General features: G+C 49.4%; 7 protein-coding genes across 7 annotated transcripts; 2 read left to right on the plus strand and 5 right to left on the minus strand.

Annotated features, from left to right (window-relative positions):
* Window positions 1–51: 51 nt before the first annotated feature.
* On the minus strand, window positions 52–1,109 carry N7509_002370 (uncharacterized protein; the record flags this gene model as incomplete). The annotated part of the gene is made up of 2 exons (XM_056627007.1): window positions 52–411; window positions 468–1,109. The coding sequence occupies 2 exons, from the start codon at window positions 1,107–1,109 to the stop codon at window positions 52–54; spliced, it is 1,002 nt and encodes a 333-aa protein (XP_056492802.1).
* A 1,754-nt stretch (window positions 1,110–2,863) lies between these two features.
* N7509_002371 (putative quinol monooxygenase) lies at window positions 2,864–3,612 on the minus strand (the record flags this gene model as incomplete). Its single annotated transcript, XM_056627008.1, has 3 exons — window positions 2,864–2,983; window positions 3,034–3,368; window positions 3,417–3,612. The coding sequence occupies 3 exons, from the start codon at window positions 3,610–3,612 to the stop codon at window positions 2,864–2,866; spliced, it is 651 nt and encodes a 216-aa protein (XP_056492803.1).
* A 284-nt stretch (window positions 3,613–3,896) lies between these two features.
* Window positions 3,897–5,021, plus strand: N7509_002372 (Zn(II)2Cys6 transcription factor domain-containing protein; the record flags this gene model as incomplete). The annotated part of the gene is made up of 1 exon (XM_056627009.1): window positions 3,897–5,021. The coding sequence occupies one exon, from the start codon at window positions 3,897–3,899 to the stop codon at window positions 5,019–5,021; it is 1,125 nt and encodes a 374-aa protein (XP_056492804.1).
* A 291-nt stretch (window positions 5,022–5,312) lies between these two features.
* On the minus strand, window positions 5,313–10,576 carry N7509_002373 (uncharacterized protein; the record flags this gene model as incomplete). Its single annotated transcript, XM_056627010.1, has 21 exons — window positions 5,313–6,097; window positions 6,154–6,169; window positions 6,239–6,308; window positions 6,426–6,756; window positions 6,808–6,919; window positions 6,983–6,998; window positions 7,054–7,515; window positions 7,586–7,645; window positions 7,704–7,735; window positions 8,333–8,537; window positions 8,588–8,623; window positions 8,679–8,743; window positions 8,807–8,904; window positions 8,956–8,977; window positions 9,039–9,306; window positions 9,357–9,470; window positions 9,528–9,599; window positions 9,663–9,715; window positions 9,772–9,834; window positions 9,885–9,982; window positions 10,045–10,576. The coding sequence occupies 21 exons, from the start codon at window positions 10,574–10,576 to the stop codon at window positions 5,313–5,315; spliced, it is 3,510 nt and encodes a 1,169-aa protein (XP_056492805.1).
* Window positions 10,577–11,313: 737 nt separating this feature from the next.
* Window positions 11,314–13,890, plus strand: N7509_002374 (putative alpha-glucosidase; the record flags this gene model as incomplete). Its single annotated transcript, XM_056627011.1, has 1 exon — window positions 11,314–13,890. One exon carries the CDS (start codon window positions 11,314–11,316, stop codon window positions 13,888–13,890), a length of 2,577 nt encoding a protein of 858 aa, XP_056492806.1.
* Window positions 13,891–14,336: 446 nt separating this feature from the next.
* On the minus strand, window positions 14,337–15,663 carry N7509_002375 (mitochondrial 37S ribosomal protein uS2m; the record flags this gene model as incomplete). The annotated part of the gene is made up of 3 exons (XM_056627012.1): window positions 14,337–15,160; window positions 15,240–15,434; window positions 15,570–15,663. The coding sequence occupies 3 exons, from the start codon at window positions 15,661–15,663 to the stop codon at window positions 14,337–14,339; spliced, it is 1,113 nt and encodes a 370-aa protein (XP_056492807.1).
* A 400-nt stretch (window positions 15,664–16,063) lies between these two features.
* Window positions 16,064–16,770, minus strand: hel10 (putative high expression lethality protein Hel10; the record flags this gene model as incomplete). The annotated part of the gene is made up of 3 exons (XM_056627013.1): window positions 16,064–16,379; window positions 16,459–16,669; window positions 16,722–16,770. 3 exons carry the CDS (start codon window positions 16,768–16,770, stop codon window positions 16,064–16,066), a joined length of 576 nt encoding a protein of 191 aa, XP_056492808.1.
* Window positions 16,771–16,934: the final 164 nt, after the last annotated feature.

Here is a 16,934-nt window from a genome sequence, read left to right on the forward strand (position 1 = left end):
TGAAGCTATATTATCACACAACCTAGTAACAGCTCTTCAAACAAATCAACTTTATAGGGTATTTTGAAGAACAGTCTCCGCGGGTGTTAGGCCTGCCCACCCCCAGCAGCACTCCCAGAGCTTCTTCTGCATGTCAGGATCTTGGCTAACTGGCGCTGCAGAGCCTATATTTTGGCCGACATAGTATCCCCTTTTCCCCCTAAATGCGGGATCAGCGCTCACAGCGGCCAGGTCGCGACCAGCATCCTCCGTAGTGCGGAATACTGTAGTACAATGTTTGAGGACCGGCATGAGAAAGTTTATTGTTCCCATCAGAGCCCTGGTAGATTTCTTCTGCCCCGCTTGAGCTCTTGACGAAGGAAGACCACCGGGGTCCATGGCCGTTACGGTAATGTGTGACAGATTGGGATCCTATCAGAATATGTGAGTCAATTGCTTTTGGATGCTCAACACCAGGACATGCATACTTTCTGGAGTCGCTCGTTGAGGTCATTTGCAAACGTCACGTTTGCAAGTTTAGCTGTCGCGTATCTCTGGAATCCACGATCATGGACAAGATTCGTAGGGTCTAACGTTGGCTTGACCAGTTCTTCAAATTTGTCAGGGAAGCATGGTCCAAGCGAAGACAAGGGGTTCGGTTTATCGGCGTAATGAGTGATGGATCCGAGCATGACTATACGTCCGGATGTGGTATCCATGCTACCGAGCAGCTTCAGGACCAACAAGTAATGAGATAGGTGACAGACTTGGAAGGTAGCCTCGTAATTATCCAACGTAAACTTCTGCCCCGACTCGAGCGACCATGCGCAGGCATTACAGACAATCGCTGTGATCCGAGGAAGCTCCTTTGAGGCAACCCGGGCTGATAGCTTCTCAGCAAAGGACCTAACGGTAGCTAGACGGCCGAGGTCAAGAGCTTCCAAGTGAAAATTGGCTTTCGGGTACTTGTCAACCAGGCGTAGAAGCTTGGCGGTGTTAGGGTCTTTTTCTGGAGACTGGTTTCGAACGGTGGCTATCAAGGTATGCTGAGGGTATTCGAATAAGAAAGATTCGACAAATCCAAGGGCCAGGGAGCCATTAGCTCCGGTGATGACAACTGTTCCATTCATGGTTAGGTGAAACTTATAGATGGAGTTTTTCAATGAATAATTCTGTGAGAAGCTCGCTGTTTATATAGACTGAAAACCTGGCCGATTCAGTCGGATCATATATGCAGACTTAGTAACTCCGATTCACCTTCTTCGACAGAAAGGAAACTACATTTTTCTGGTCGGTAATCTATCCTGCAGTTAGTAGGTGCCCGCCTTGGCAAGTTAGTTCAGGCTCTAACCATTGGTCATTACCACTTAGCCTTACTGAGACACAAACTCACAGTCGGACTTAAGCAGCAAGCTCCTAACTTCCATTGCCTTTTGGGAATCGTGTTTGTCCATGCAATGATGACTGAGGCGACGAAGTTGCTCTGACATGTAGTATGTCTAGATCTATGCCGAATCTGGGAGGCGCAGGTCTTGGCGAAACTTAAAATTGGCCCATTTATTTAGCCTATTTATTATTAGCCTCGCGCTTTATCAGCAGTTCAGAGTCATACTGCGGTGCCATAAGCCCTTCATTATTTTTAAGTTCTCTGGGAAATTTTGCTACTCAACCTACTACAGCGGAAAAACTACCTCACGATGCCTTTGCAGAAACTGCAATATATTATCACAGCCCCTGAAGCAGCAACATTAACCACATCGCAACAGAGGGTCGCCCGTTCGCACGCTGCGCGCTCCGCACATGCCCGGGAACGGCGCCTCCGGACTTCACAATATCAGGCGCAGAATAAGTGTGAATGGGGGCTGAATGATGTAAGGTTCAGGTTAAGCAAGCCAACTAATATCCTCACTATACTTCCGGCTTCCCGGAAAGACCCCTTTACTACCTTTGCAAGGCCCTTGAAGCCATTGGAGCAAATGCTATTTGATCACTGTATGTTGGACCTAAACACCGGCTTTGATGCAGAGATACCAATTTCCAAAGATATAACAGCTATAATTCCCCTAATGCGCTGCACTGAGCTCCCAATCGACTTCTCCCAACACATGACAAATCTATGGATACCGCTTGCGCAGACAGAAGCAAGTCTGCTAGACGTATTGTTTCTTGCGTCGTGCCGGAATTTATCTGCGAGCTACCATAACTCGAATCAAGAACAACAGAGACAGTTGTTTACGCGGTTGGGCTACCAATATAAGCTCAAAAGCCTGCAGGCATTGAGAGACGCGATCTCAACGGAGGCACCAGTCTATAGTGACTCGACTGTTGCAAAGGCGATAATGCTAGCCTATGACGAGGTAATGCATCTCATGCGAATTACAAACAACGCTGACAATCGCTAGTTATTTACGCATGATGAAAACATGTTAAAGCATCATGTCGATGGCGCTGTAAAGATGGTTGGCCTTAGAGGTGGCCCCCAAATGCTCGGCTTAGATGGTCTTCTCGAGCACCTTCTCTCTAATCTACAGGCTAAGGTGATAAGCCACGCTGGCATTCAAGTCAAAGTACCCTGGGATCATCAGGTTATCACAAAACTGAGACCTTAGGTCTTTGCGCACAGCTGGAATACCTCGATATTGTGGGCGAAGTTTTCGGGTTTTTGTTTTGGACTCTAAGTTATTCGACCGAGTACGTGCGATCCACCTTGTGGAACTTATCCCAGCAGCTAATGGAGGACGTGGAATGAGGAATGATGGATGATGATCTTGATGCATGAACACGAAACTATCTGCTTTATCTACATGGGTGCGGTGCGGGCGGACTGACTGAGAGCTACCGGCCTCTCAACAGCAACTCCCAGGGAAAGCAAATTCTCAACATCTTACAACACACCCAGGTTCATTGCCTCAATCCCGACAGTTATCCGTGACATTTTCCCCAGCGACCTGAGAGACTCCATCGTTTCCGACCAGATCTTCTCTTCGGAAATGTTATGGTGTTCCTGTTAATGGTAAGCATGTCCCTTATGGAAGCTTGGAGTCTAAACCTTACCTTTTCGTTTTGCCATCCTATGATACACATAATGACATCCGTTTCAAGGTTCGAGCTTTTGCCATAGGTGATAGAAGTCGTGCTCTCTCCATTGCCAGCCAGATAATGGGATGCCTTCTCCCACACTTGAAGGCTTTGCTCGGCATTCTCAGAGCTGGAGACCTTCACCCGAATTATTTCAACCAAAGGCGCCGAAGCTGCATCTCTTGGGGAGAACTTTGTTTCAAATAGTTGCAAAGTAGGCGGCCCAGTCACCAAATGCCTAATAGAGCCAGCAAAAGCAGCAAATTGTTCCGAGCCGATGAAGGCGTGGAAAGAATCGGCTGAGTTCCACTCTATGTGGTATCAGATATGCTCAAATTAGACGCACCAGGCGAACTTACCAAAAAGAAGGAACTCTCTATAGGCCTCTCTTACATCCAGTCCATCTTCTGTCAAAATCCATCCACGGAAAGCGTAGAGCAGGCCGGGGTTAGGATCGGTCAATCCTTTGCTCAAGCTTGGCCAGTCTCGTTCAAGCTCCTTGAGTGAAGCTGAGTCGGTTTTGACGCTTGGAAAGATAAGCTCAGTGATGGCCATTGCAGAGGAGGAAATGTTATGTTTAATTTTACAAGGGTAGTATACTAGAGAATCCATGATATCGATTTGGCTCCTTTATATATATTCAAATCCAAACTTGAACTATGCTTACATATCTGCCATACTCTCAATTGCGGATTTTGGAATTTGCACGTGCGTAGTTGGGCTGTGGAGTTTTTGCGGAGTTTGCGGAGTTCTGCGGGTTTTTGTCAGCACAGTCTTACTTTCCTTGCGGTGCTACCCCTCTGTGGCATCTTTCTAATTTTCTCGTAACAATACAGATCATGGCTGACAGACCGCCATATGCGCGCTCACGGCAGAAGTCATGTATAGCTTGCGCCGAGGGGAAGCGGCGTTGCAATCGTCAGACTCCGCAGTGCTCACGGTGTCTTGCCCAGGGGCTGGTGTGTACTTACCTGAGTGCATGGCCCCGGCAAAAACGCCGGAATGGCTCGAGACAGTTGGAATCATCACATATTTCGGATGTGGGGCCAGAATTATCCCCTGTTTCCAATGAGACTCTATCATTTTGGCCGTTAAATGACTTTGCATCCAACGATACGAGCGTTGCTACCTCATGGCTTACTTCGATGCCCTCTCTGCTCACCCTACCATCACTATCTCCAGCTGCATTTTTCCCAGAAACCACCATCATAGATAAATGGTCAACCAATCAACTGTTACATAATATCAAACGCTACCCGCAGGTGTTTGTTAGCTCTCGAAAAACACCATTCATTCATTCCCGCCTCTACGATGCATACTTGCCCGATTCTATTCAAGATGCTTTTACAGTTTTGGCAGCTTATAGTACCAAGACATCAGAAACAGAGGATCTGATATTTCGTATACTGGAAAGCAAGACTACCAACCTCGTGGATCAGGATCACCACACAAGTATCCTGCCCCAGCTCCTCGCCGCAGTGCATGCACTGATGCTGTTTCAAATAATTCAGCTCTTCGATGGTGATATTCGACAGCGCTCATTAGCAGAACAACACATGAATACATTGAAAATCTGGACCTTTCAATTACAAGAGCGAGCCGGAGAGCTGACCCCTGCGCTCACATGGCGAGAATGGATATTTGCAGAGAGCGCTCGAAGAACAATAATTTTTGTCATGATGATTGAGAGCTTGTATCTGACACTGAAAACCGGGTGCTGTCCGAATGTCAGGGCAATGAGTATACTGCCCTTCACATCCAAAACTACCCTATGGGATCTCAGTACAAGTGCTTCATGGTTTGCGGAACCGGACCAATTGCGATCTGAAATTGTACTCTATGGTGATTTTGCGAGAGGTTGGCAAGAGGGACAAGTTCCGGGACGACTGGATGCCTTTCAAAAGCTATTGCTCATACCGTGTCTGGGTGAGAGATACAGAGATTTATTGGAGCTAGATTGTTGAGTCTCAATAGTTTTGTTGTATGTACATGCCCAACTGACTACGGAAAAGTGGTTTCACCATCCTCAGTTGGGTGATCGAAAGTCCAACATTACCCGTGGGGCGATCGAATACTTTGGAAATGACTTGGAAAAAGTCAAATAGGCTATGATTTCGAGGGTGGACTGTATGAGCGAGGTCCGGCGTGAGAAAGTAAAGGAGGCAATGTCCACTCGAATACATCTCTCAAATCAAGTTCTAAAGATCTCCTTTCAATTGAACGTACACCTGAGCATGACTTTTCGTACTAGTATATTACATAGCCAAGGAGAAATCTCCGAAGAAATCCTGCCATGCAGTGGGGAAATAAAACAAATTCAATCCCGGAAAATCCCACTCTGACACAAACTGTTCCGGCACAAACCACTGAAGGTCTGCCTGGGCATCAAACAATTCCCAGAATGGCGATGTGGCCGTAGAGCCGCCGCCACCGCCGCTACTGGGCTGCTGGGATTCCTGCAAAGCCCGACCATACTTCTCGATACTTACCTTCAAGATCTGAAGATAAATATTTCCCGCTCCAGAATGACTCCCATTCGAACCGGCTTTGTTCAACTCATACAATAACCGATTTCCATGCTCAAGAAGCTCTTGGTTCTCGTCATCCCGTTCGGGGAGCAGTCGTGAAAGCTTGAGAAGAAGTAAGAATGAAAACGCACACTTGGCCCAAACAAAATCCATTGCGTATTTCAGTTTGGCAAGGTAGTAGTCCGGCTCAAGAATGATTAGGCGGAGATGTCGACGAGCACTAGACTTGGCCGTGAGAAGAATGCTCCGTTCGGTTGCCGACATGGCGGCTACATTTTCGACGCCCATGGCTCGCAAAGCTTTGCAGTTGAGCATCATCTCTGCCCAGCATTTTTGTACTCGTAGTGCAACGATGAGGAATGGCTTTTCCTCTCGTGCGGATGTTGAGCTTTCGATTATTCGGAGCCAGTCGTCGAACCATAGGTCTAGGTCGATTTTCATCTCGTGGACGAAGTCTGATATTCTGGGTCGATCTAATGTTGTTCCCGATCCAAGATTGTCATTGATCGTTGCTGTTAAAAAGGCAATTAGTTTCTGATTACATCCACATGTCGTGAACTAGCCTTACCTCGGAGGATATTGAGCTATACAACTGTTAGACTAATTGAAAATACCGGGTTTATTCGTGAGATATAACTACTCAATAAACTTACCTCGACTTGAGAAAATAGTCGAAGATCAAGAACTGTAGAAGAGGGATGACTGAGTAGAATTCGGCAGCGTCTAGAATTCCCTATCAGCCTAATACCCGGAGGCTTCCCCTCCATCAACTCGAAATCTACCAGATCAGAATTTAGCCAATGGGCTGTCAAATCAAACCTTGGAAATACTAGTACTCACATATGTTCAAGCACCAAAAGCCCAAACCACGTTCTCGATTTCCTCATGAGATCCCGCTCTCGCTCAAAGTCATGGTCCGGAACTTCATATAAATTTTCGTCATTCTTCATCGCAAGTCGCTCGGTGAGTTCCTCGAAAGCCTCATGTAAACCTAGATCAAGCGCCATTCGAGTAGCAAAAGACAAAATAAGAAGCCGCTCTGAAGAATAACAAGCGACCGCCAACATTGCTTGTACTGATTCGAGACAGTTCAGGCCCTTATTTTGAATTATGACGTTGATCCATTTTTTCAGTTCAGCGTGTAGCATGTCGGACATCTGGCCCCCAGTGCCTGCGAGAGTTAATCAAGGACATCGAGTCATGCTGTAGTTCAGTAACTGACCTATTTCGACCATGCTTCCAATGGTGCATATTGCATTCAGGAGAATGCTACTTCGAGATCTTACCGATTCAAAAGTATCATGCTGAGGGTCAAATATTGGAATATATCGATCCTAGTCGGATGAAGGGTGTTAGTATTCGAAGATTTGTATATTTGATGAGCCGAAGAGACATACGCAACCTTGGAAGAAGCTGTGGAATCGAATCAGTCGTTATCCCGCAGCTGGAGACGGGGGGGGAGGCATACGTATCAAAACAAGAGACAGCACACTCTATTGTAATAAGGCCTTTATCAATAAAGTCTGCGACTGAATCTTCACTAATTTCAAAGCAAGATCGTTTGCGTTTTAGTGAAGATAATTCATTAATGGGAGCTTCGTATCGTGGTTGAACAGAGATTTCATGCGGAGAAGAGAGATCTGGTCTTGATCTTGGATATGAATTCCCAGTATGAGTATTCATGTAAACCGGACCATCGGGCACGGCAAGAGTCACGATATCTTCCTCTGCATGGGTGATCTGAGAGTGGGATGAAGGGCACCCGCTATCTCCACGAACTTCGTGTTGCTGCGATTCTAGGACTTGGCGTGGCGACACATTTTCTTGAGAATGAACTGATGGGTGGGATCGATTATGTTGCAACAGGTTTCGCATCTCATCTAGTTGTCTCCTAAGGTATTGAACCTCACATTCAATACCTTCAATTCGTCTAGTGCAGTTAGGATATGGTTTGATCTCTCTGCAAAGGTGCCAATGGCTGTGGCGCTGGAACCTCTTACTCTGAAACGGGATCTTTTGGAATCTCAAAGAAAACACATTGTTTCTCCAATCTTTCGCATCTATTATCTGTCAGTATAGTAGTTGTAGGTGTGTGCATATCGATCTTGCTGGCGTTACCTTCCACACGGTCTCTCTCCGTCGCATCGGACCTGATGGAGCGTTAGCTCAGAAGTGTACCCAGAATACCAGTAAGAATCATATAGGTAATCACCTTGGACAGTCTACATGCACTGCATGCTTTCTATGTAGAGATAAACCCAACTATTAACCATTTTTCGGTCTCCTGAGATGTACCCACATAACATGGGGGCTGGGGCACTTGCTGGAATGCGCTTTTTTCCAATCGGCGCAGGGACCACGTGTAAGCTATCGTCCTCTTGCATATTAATATCGAGAAAGGCTCAAGCGGCCCTGTACTCCGTGGGCATGAAGAATTGCCAGTGTCTGCTTGGATCTGGGAAGGGGAAAACGCGGGGTTCGGCAACTGGACCGACGATCGGCTATTACCAGCGGGCCCCGATGATCCGGACGAGCACAACCAATAACTTCAAGTTGGCGGAACCATTCAATGTCGACTCGGAGCCCTGGAGGGGAGAACTTTGTTTGAGAGACTTCCAAGGTTATTTTGAAACCAAATGTTTGTGAGCGGTGGTCATCACTAAAATTCAAATATTTTGCATTTACAAATTTCTCGCTAGCTTCCTCCCTGGTTCCCAAATCATCGGTCCAGCTACCAGCTAATATACATAAACAAAATCCTCGTTTGCCCAGTCGGTCAGATCCTTGAAAGCGTTGTCGTTGACTACTTGCTGGACGGGTGCGCCCTCCTTGTCGGTTTCCACGGCTCCAACGGCGTGCATCGAGTGATCCACCACTTTGGCGTCTTTTCCAGCAGCAACACGTTGTTTTTCGTGTTTCTTGTTGAGGACAAACAGATAAGCCGCGTTCAATCTAGATCGAGTTAGCTTTTTTCCTGGCTATATTTTCCACGTAGATCTTACGAAATCAAAACAATTAGCACGCAGAATAGAGCAAGGCTGTTGAATAGTTAGCAACTTGGATATATCTCGATAATGAGCCTTTGCTTCTTACTTTGCGGTAAGGCCGCGCTTGTACAGCGGTGCTTCTTCCGTGGTATAAAGAGTTGGTCCGATAACCTAGCCACGTAGCTGTTTTAGCAAATTATAATTTCTTTTGGAGAGGGGAGAGAGATTACATACGTTACCAACGCATTGTCCCACAATCAGAATACCGGTGGTGACCTTCTTTTTAGTCTCACCGGCTGTGTTGGCGGCTGACCACGAGTAAATCAAAGGTGCTGGGTGATATTAGTTAAATCTGCGACCGAGTGAAGGAGTTGCGAGCTTACTGATTCCAGGGTATACGGAGATCTAGATTGCGAATTGAGGTTAGCCACGGTGACGCGAGACAGGGGAGGGGTTGTTCACTCACAATATAGTAACCGACTAGAAGAGGTCCCTTGTGGGAGTCATCATGAGGAAGATTCAAAAGCATACAGCATCCCGCAATGGGCGGAAGGCACAGCATTGCCAGAACTGGGCTCTTCATTTTCCAAAAGGTGGCTAGCCAAGCGCCGCCCATTGTAGCAATCAGCTGCACTGCTCCAAAAGGAACATTCAGCAAAATAGTATTTAGTTGATCGAATCCGAAGGATTCTACAATCAATGGGCCAAAAGTCGTAATTCCACCACTCGGGATTCTGGTTCCAGTTAGCAGAAACCTTTTCCTATTGAGTTGGATTTTACTTACGAGATAGTAAGCATCAAGGAAAACCAAAGCCATGACTTGATGTCAAGAGCGGCCTCCTTCACGTGGTCCCATTTCCATTCATGGGTCTCCATGCCCTGTTGGTTCATGCGAAGTCTATCACCCAATTAGCCAAAATCGAAATGTATATTCGGGTTCGGAGGAATCAAGTACCTTTCGATCGCCACCAGTTTGTCTTCTTCGGGTAGGAATTTCGCAGTAATTGGAGAATCGGGCATGAAAAAGCTATAGTAATTGCGATCAATTAGTGTTGTTCACCCACGTTGTTGACGTAGGATCCTGTCTTACAAGATTGCGGCAGACATGCCCACAGTGATCAGTCCGAAAAAAAGGAAGATAATCTGCGACGGGATCGGATTAGGGATACTTTCTTTCTACCATTTTGAGAGTTTATTACCTGGTATGGCTCAAAGACAGAAGAGTTGATGTGTCCCAGTCCATAAGTTATGAGACTTCCAAACTGCACCATGGTTAGGGCCAATTAACACGAGTCCGACTAGAGGTACACACCATATTGACCACTCCGTTCATCGCATACCATGATCCCAATCTTACTGGCTGCTCGCGACGTCGATACCACATTTGGGTCACGGCGATGAAAGCGGGAGCTGTGTTCATCTTTCGTCAGCTCAAGAACCAAGGCCACACCATGTCATGAGAAAGAACGTACCAATACCAGCCTCGAAGATACCCAAGAATAGTCGACACACCAATAAGCTAGCAAAGGTATTCGCGGCAGTCATGCAGGACAGGGCAATACCCCAGAGCAGACAGGATACGGCTAGGAATTTGCCTAGTGGCACCTTGACCAAAAGGTAGGACACCAATGGCTGGAAGACTAGCTGAGCCAGGTAAACCACCGACCCTAGCCACGAGTACATCTTGCCATGGAGATGGGCTTTCTCAATGAGACCGAAGACAGATGCATATGACAGGGTTGATTTGTCGAGTTGCTGGAGAAAGTAGATTGCCAGCAGGATAGGGAGAAGACGCAGATCAATCTTGCGCAGCACTTGCTTGTTATTCTCAGGGGTGAGGATAGTTGAGTAGCCCATATCCTCAATCAGCTGCAGCGCATCATCCTTTTTTGCCCCTGTGGCATCTTGAGATGCCGGAGCAGGCTTGGTGGACTGTTCAGCCTCGATGGACTCGACATGCTCATCCTGCTGGTGTTTTGGAGGAGTAACCTCCACTTGTGACATCGCTAATGACAATCGAAGTCACCCAAAAATTCGATGTGTAAGGGCAAGGTAGACCTTGTAGAGATGGATGGAATAAAAGATGCAAGGAGAAGGACAAAGATACTCGTCTCACAGGATTGCCTGCACACCCCGTGGGGAAACCAAGTTTATGATATCCCCAGACTTGCACTAGACCCGTCTAGCACAGACGGCTTCTGATAACTCTGTTAGCCCCTATCATCCCGGTTCATACGCCTCATGCCACGCCTCTGGTCATTCGATCTGGCGAGAAACGGCACTTGGCTTGAAGAACGGAGAACTTCCGGTGTATCAGAGCCAATCAATCCCTGGCCGTGAGGGGGGCCGGAAGAGGCGAGCGAGAGCCTAAGAAACGGAGATGCCTATGTTGGGCTAGTGGTCGGTTTTCGGTGGGCAAATCCGAAGCGGGAGAGAGTTTTGGCGATCTGAGTCTGGGGATTGTGGGGTTGACAGGCAATTGTGGAGTAGAGTGCATGGTTGAGTCTAGGAGGCGCTGTCCTTTTCGACGGGCGTCGGTGATGATCCCCGATCTCCGCTTCTACATCTCCCCATGCTGCCCCATGCCCGCCCCACGCCTGCGACCTCGACGCAGTCTACGCGGGGTTCCTGCGGACTTCTGCGCGAATTGTTGGAGATGTACAGAATCCTACAAATATGCTAGACTGCCGAGACTCTGCTCGTTTGTCTCTTGTGAAACACAATCGTGAATCCAAAGCACAATGCCTCAGAAAGAAGTTTGTCCCCGTGGGTACCAGCAGGTCTCTTCGACCTCCCAGCAAGATGCTGCCTCCGTGGACTTGCGGAGCAGCTCTAGCAGCAAGACTGCCTTTGACTTTCGTTTTGAAACTATTCGTCAGAACCTCTTCCGAGTGACCTTCACCTCCCCCGATCACCACCTTCCGCCATACCCCAGCGTTAAGAAGCCCGAGGTCAATCTTCAGGGTGTCAATGTCTTCGCGAAGAACGAGGGTAACTCGAAAACCATCGACGTCGGCGGTGTCACTGCAAAGGTTGAGTGGGAACACACGCCCGTTGTCTCGCTCTCCTGGACCGGATCCGACAAGCCTCTCCACCAAGATCTGCCGCTCCGCTCCTATGTCGCCGACTCCACCGGTATTGCGAGCTACTCTGTTCACGATCGAAATGCTTTGCATGTCGGGCTCGGCGAGAAGAGTGCTCCAATGGACCTGAGTGGCCGTACCTTCCAGCTCTCTGCCACAGATTGCTTCGGCTACGACGTGTACAACTCCGATCCTCTCTACAAGCATATCCCGCTCTTGATCAAGGCTACACCCGAGGGATGTGTAGCTCTCTTCTCAACAACACATGGCCGGGGTTCGTGGTCTGTCGGATCAGAGATTGATGGCCTCTGGGGCCACTTCAAGGTGTACCGCCAAGACTATGGTGGTCTGGAGCAATATATGCTTGTTGGCAAGAACATTCAAGAAGTGGTTCGGTCATACGCCGAGTTGGTGGGCTTCCCTATCCTGGTCCCGCGCTGGGCCTACGGTTATATCTCTGGTGGATACAAGTACTCGAGTCTGGACTCGCCGCCTGCACACCAGGCTCTCGTTGAGTTCGCAGAGAAGTTGGAGGAGCATGGAATTCCAGTTTCGGCCCATCAAATGAGTTCCGGATACTCTATTGCTGCAGTCGAGCCCAAGGTCCGCAACGTTTTCAACTGGAACTACAGCCGCTTCCCCAACCCAGCGGAATACGTTGCCAAAATGCACGAGCATGGTATTCGGCTCATTACCAACATCAAGCCTTTCCTCTTGGAGTCTCACCCTGACTTCCAGCGTCTTATTCATTCTCGTGGTTTCTTCACAGACCCTGATACCGGCAAACCTGGCTACATGCGCCTGTGGAGCTCCGGTGGTGCTACTGGAGGTGATGGCTGCCACATTGATTTTACTTCTGAAGATGCTTTCAAGTTCTGGTACAATGGAGTTCAGAGCCTGAAGAAAGTCGGCGTTGATGGCATGTGGAACGACAACAATGAGTACACTCTGCCCAATGACGATTGGACCCTAGCATTGGACGATGCTATGGTCGACGCTGGCGCAAAGAAAGCCGTTCCAAACAACGTCGGAGAATGGGGTCGCGCTCTACACACCGAGCTGATGGGCAAATCTTCTCACGACGCTCTTCTCGACATGGAGCCCCAGTACCGCCCCTTCGTCCTCACCCGCAGCGCCACTGCCGGTACCATGCGCTACTCCGCTAGTACTTGGAGCGGAGACAACGTTACAAGCTGGGAGAGTATGAAGGGCGCCAATGCGCTCTCGCTCAATGCTGGAATGTCTCTCTTGCAGTGTGAAGGTCACGATATCGGTGGATTTGAAGGTCCCCAGCCTTCGCCTGAGCTTCTACTTCGCTGGATCCAGCTGGGTTGCCACTCTCCCCGATTCGCGATCAATTGCTTCAAGACTTCTCCCGATAACAATGATGTTGGCGACGTTATCGAGCCTTTCATGTATCCCGAGATCACGCCTCTCGTCCGCGACACTATCAAGCGCCGCTACGAAATGCTGCCATACATCTACTCCCTGGGACTGGAGAGCCATATGAAGGCGACTCCACCACAGCGCTGGGTTGGCTGGGGCTACGAGTCTGATCCCGAGGTATGGACCAAGGCACTGAAGGCTGGTGAGGAGCAGTTCTGGTTCGGTGATTCTCTCCTCGTCGGCGGTGTCTACAAAGCTGGACTCGACACTGCGGATGTTTACCTGCCCCGCAAGTCTGGAGACGCTTTCGACTACGGCTATGTCAACATCAATGCGCCGTACAACTACCTTGCTTCGGGTCAGTGGGCTTCCATCCAGTCCGAGTGGAAGGATAGCATCCCGCTCATTGCCCGCGTTGGTGGAGCCATTCCTGTCGGCAAAAGTGTACACACTCGTGTCCCCGGTGATGATACCGCTGCCTCGCAGGGTGTCAAGGAATTGGATGACTACCGTGGTGTTGAAGTCTTCCCGCCAAAGGGTACCTCGCACGACCGTGTCTTTGAGAATGTTTGGTATGAGGATGATGGCATTTCACAGAAGCCTCAGACCGCTACCTATACCCTGCGCTACAGCTCTACCGAGGAGAAGGTCTTGGTTGACTTTGTTCGCGACGAGAAGAGCGGCTTCGCTCCCGCTTGGAAGGAACTGGATATTATTCTGCACAACGGTGATTCTCGCCGTGTGGTTTCTAGTTCTGGGCAGGAGGCTTCGCTTAAGGGAACTGACTCGCGCGGACGTGTGGTGTATACCCTCAAGGCCTGGGCGGAACTTGATGGGCTGCCTTTATGATATGATGAGACAACCCGCCAGTGTTCTCTATTTGTAACGGACTAGAGTAATGAATAGAATGAATATAGAAATGGTTATTCAAGATTACCTTCCGCCATCCTAGTACTAGTCACCTTTCTCCGGTCCTCATTATTAAATACAAACTTGAATACCATGAGCAACTAGTAACCAGGAGATAAGTTTAAAATCACAGCCGGGGTGTCGACGCTCTAGAGAACCAGGGCTAGGAGTCGTGATACCGGCGTGACGAAGATTGAGTAATATGCTTCAGAGGCATTCGATATTCAAATATCAATAGAAACAACTGTTAATACACGATGAGGAGATAACACCCTAAGAACTGGCTGGAATCATCTATACAGTACAAAAAGGCCCGACGCTCACAAAAGTCGCCCGGATGCCAGAACATACAAAAAGAAACATGTCAAAAAAGGCAAAGCCCGAATTTAAGCGCGCTTAGGGCCCTTGGTTTGCTCGGCACCAGGTAACACACCCGTGAACGGATCCAGACGCAACTCACCCGCCGTAACAGGCTTATAAAGAGTCTTTCCCTCCTGAGCCATCTCAAGACGTCTCTTCTGACCCGCTTCACCAGCACGACCCAGGATACCAGCAATCAGATTCGTACCGCGCAGGGAGTCATCGTTGGCGGGAATCGGGTAGGTGACACGGGTCGGATCGGCATCGGTATCAATAATACCAATAGTAGGAACATTGTGCAGACCACACTCGTGAAGCAGCACAACGTTTTCAAGCGGGTTAAGACAAACGACCAAATCCGGTTTCACGGACGGACGATCTGCCAAATCGGCCTTGAATTCCGGCAATTCCTCGTCCATAGCATTGACAACCTTTGTCGCGCAGTGGCCGAGAATTTGCTGGCCGTTCGTGAGCGATCCTGGAATCCATCGCTCGAAAATGTGATAAGCGCCGGCTAGTTCGGCGGCACGCACGATCGATCGCTTCTGGCCCTTTCGCGTGCCGGCGAAGAGAATTATGCCGCCGCGGGCGGCGACTTCTTCGACGACCTTTGCGGCGCGGCGGAGGTAGGCGGCTGTCATTTCGAGGGAGATGATGTGCACGCCTTCACGGATACCGTAGATGTAGCGCGAGTTCTGAGGGTTCCATCGTGAGGTCGAGTGGCCCAAGTGTGTTCCTGAGGCGAGGAGGAGCTCGAGGGTGATGTCGGAGGGACGGGGTGGGTTTCTGAGGAGACCTTCAGGGTCGTGGGAGTCTGTGACGGCGCTGCCGAGTTTGTTGAATTTGGATCCTGTGTAAAGAGGGAGTGGTTAGATTGGATTGTTTGGGCCGAACAGTTATATTTGCGGAGCTGGCTGGGGTGTGCTCACGTTGTTGCTCCTGTTTCTTGAATTGCTTCTGGGCCAGGCTGCGGGGGTTCTGTGTGGCCTGAACAACCTCGTGCAGGGGGTTTGGCGAGGAGACAGGTGCCTCCTTCTGTGCTGTGTCGACTGGGGTTTGGTTCTCGGTGGATAAAAAGCGACTAGAGATCGGAGACCGGCGATTCAGGGCGAGTAGTTGGCGGCCTGGAAGAGAGGTGCAAAGGTTAGTTTGACAGGCTCGGATGGCAGGCTGTCATCAATTGAGATCACTCACTCTGCCGCACACCAAATCTCCGGACAATCATGCTGGGCTATATGGGAAAATGGAATGGAATTGACCGGCGAGCAGTTGCTGCGTTGTCGAAGAGTCCGCGCGAACTTTTGTCGGGCTTGGCATTTGTTGTTGCCTTGTTGCCTTGTTGCCTGAGGCCATATTGCTACAACGCTAAACCCGATTCGGATGTGGTGGCCTGAGCCCCGCGGGTGGCAAATGTTGATTGTTGTTCTGCCGATGAGCGATGATCCTACCAGTTTAGTCTACAGAGCAGATCGCGGGGGAAGGGTTTCGAATGCAGATCCGATTAGAATCACGAAGCTAGTCTTCATTATTGATGCAAATCTGTGTCATGATACATTCCTCATTTCGAGGCGAAAAAGAAAGATAATGATAAAAGAGCTAGAAAATAGGAATAAACATGGAGATCTGATAAGAGGCACACGAAAGCCGTTCCCACAAAGATGAAACGAAAAGGAAATTCATGATATTTGGAAGGTCGTCACGTTGGTCGAAATCACGGGCGCAGATAAATAAAAGAAAATGGGGTGAAGGCCGTCTATTTCTTGAAGAAACCGCCGAGCTGGTCCATCATACCGGAGCTACCGCTGTTGGAGGGGGGGGAGGGCCACCTTGGTAGCCACCACCGTAGCCGGGGGGGGCCATTGGGGCTCTCGTCACGGTTGTTGTTGCGGTGCTTCTTGATAGCGTCCTCGGCAATGCTGCCCATGATGGCTCCACCAATCGTTCCGAGGAAGCCGTGGTTGGCCTTGTGGCCGGCGAAACCACCGGCGGCACCACCGGCGAGAGCGCCAGCAAGGCCACGCTCGCCTTCCTGGGCTTCACCAGGAGCACCCTGCTGCTGCTCGTAGCCACTGTAAAAGAAAAACAAGTCAGTATAATGAACTGGAATGATGTGATAGAGGATAAAGTGGGGGCGGAAATGTAACATACCCTTGGCGGTTGTAGTCCTGGCCTTGGCCATACTGGGAGTTGTCACCATAGCCGTGCTGCTGCTGCTGCTGGCCGTGCTGGCCCTGGTTGTAGTAATCAGACGAGCCACTCTGTTGCTGGCCGTGTTGGCCTTGGTTGTAGTAGTCCGAGCCACCCTGTTGGTAACCCTGCTGGCCGTAGGGCTGCTGCTGCTGCTGCTGCTGGCCATAGCCTTGCTGACCATAACCCTGCTGACCACCGTAGCCCTGCTGAGGGGGGGTAACCACCCTGCTGGCCGTAGCCGCCCTGGTTGTATTGATCGTAACCGGACATTGTGTGGATGGGAAAAATGAAGATGAAGTGAAGTGTAGAAGTGATGGGTGATGAGTGATGGAGGAGATGGGAAAGGGAAAGAGGGGGAGGGGAAGTGTGTCTTATATGCAACTGACCGGCAGCCACAGGGCTGACGGAAGCACCCCACATGGCCGCAATTTTAC

The sequence above is a fragment of the Penicillium cosmopolitanum genome, assembly GCF_028827165.1.
Source record: "Penicillium cosmopolitanum strain IBT 29677 chromosome Unknown utg000004l:1.0-4361866.0:1.0-4365735.0, whole genome shotgun sequence".
Lineage (NCBI taxonomy): Eukaryota > Fungi > Ascomycota > Eurotiomycetes > Eurotiales > Aspergillaceae > Penicillium > Penicillium cosmopolitanum.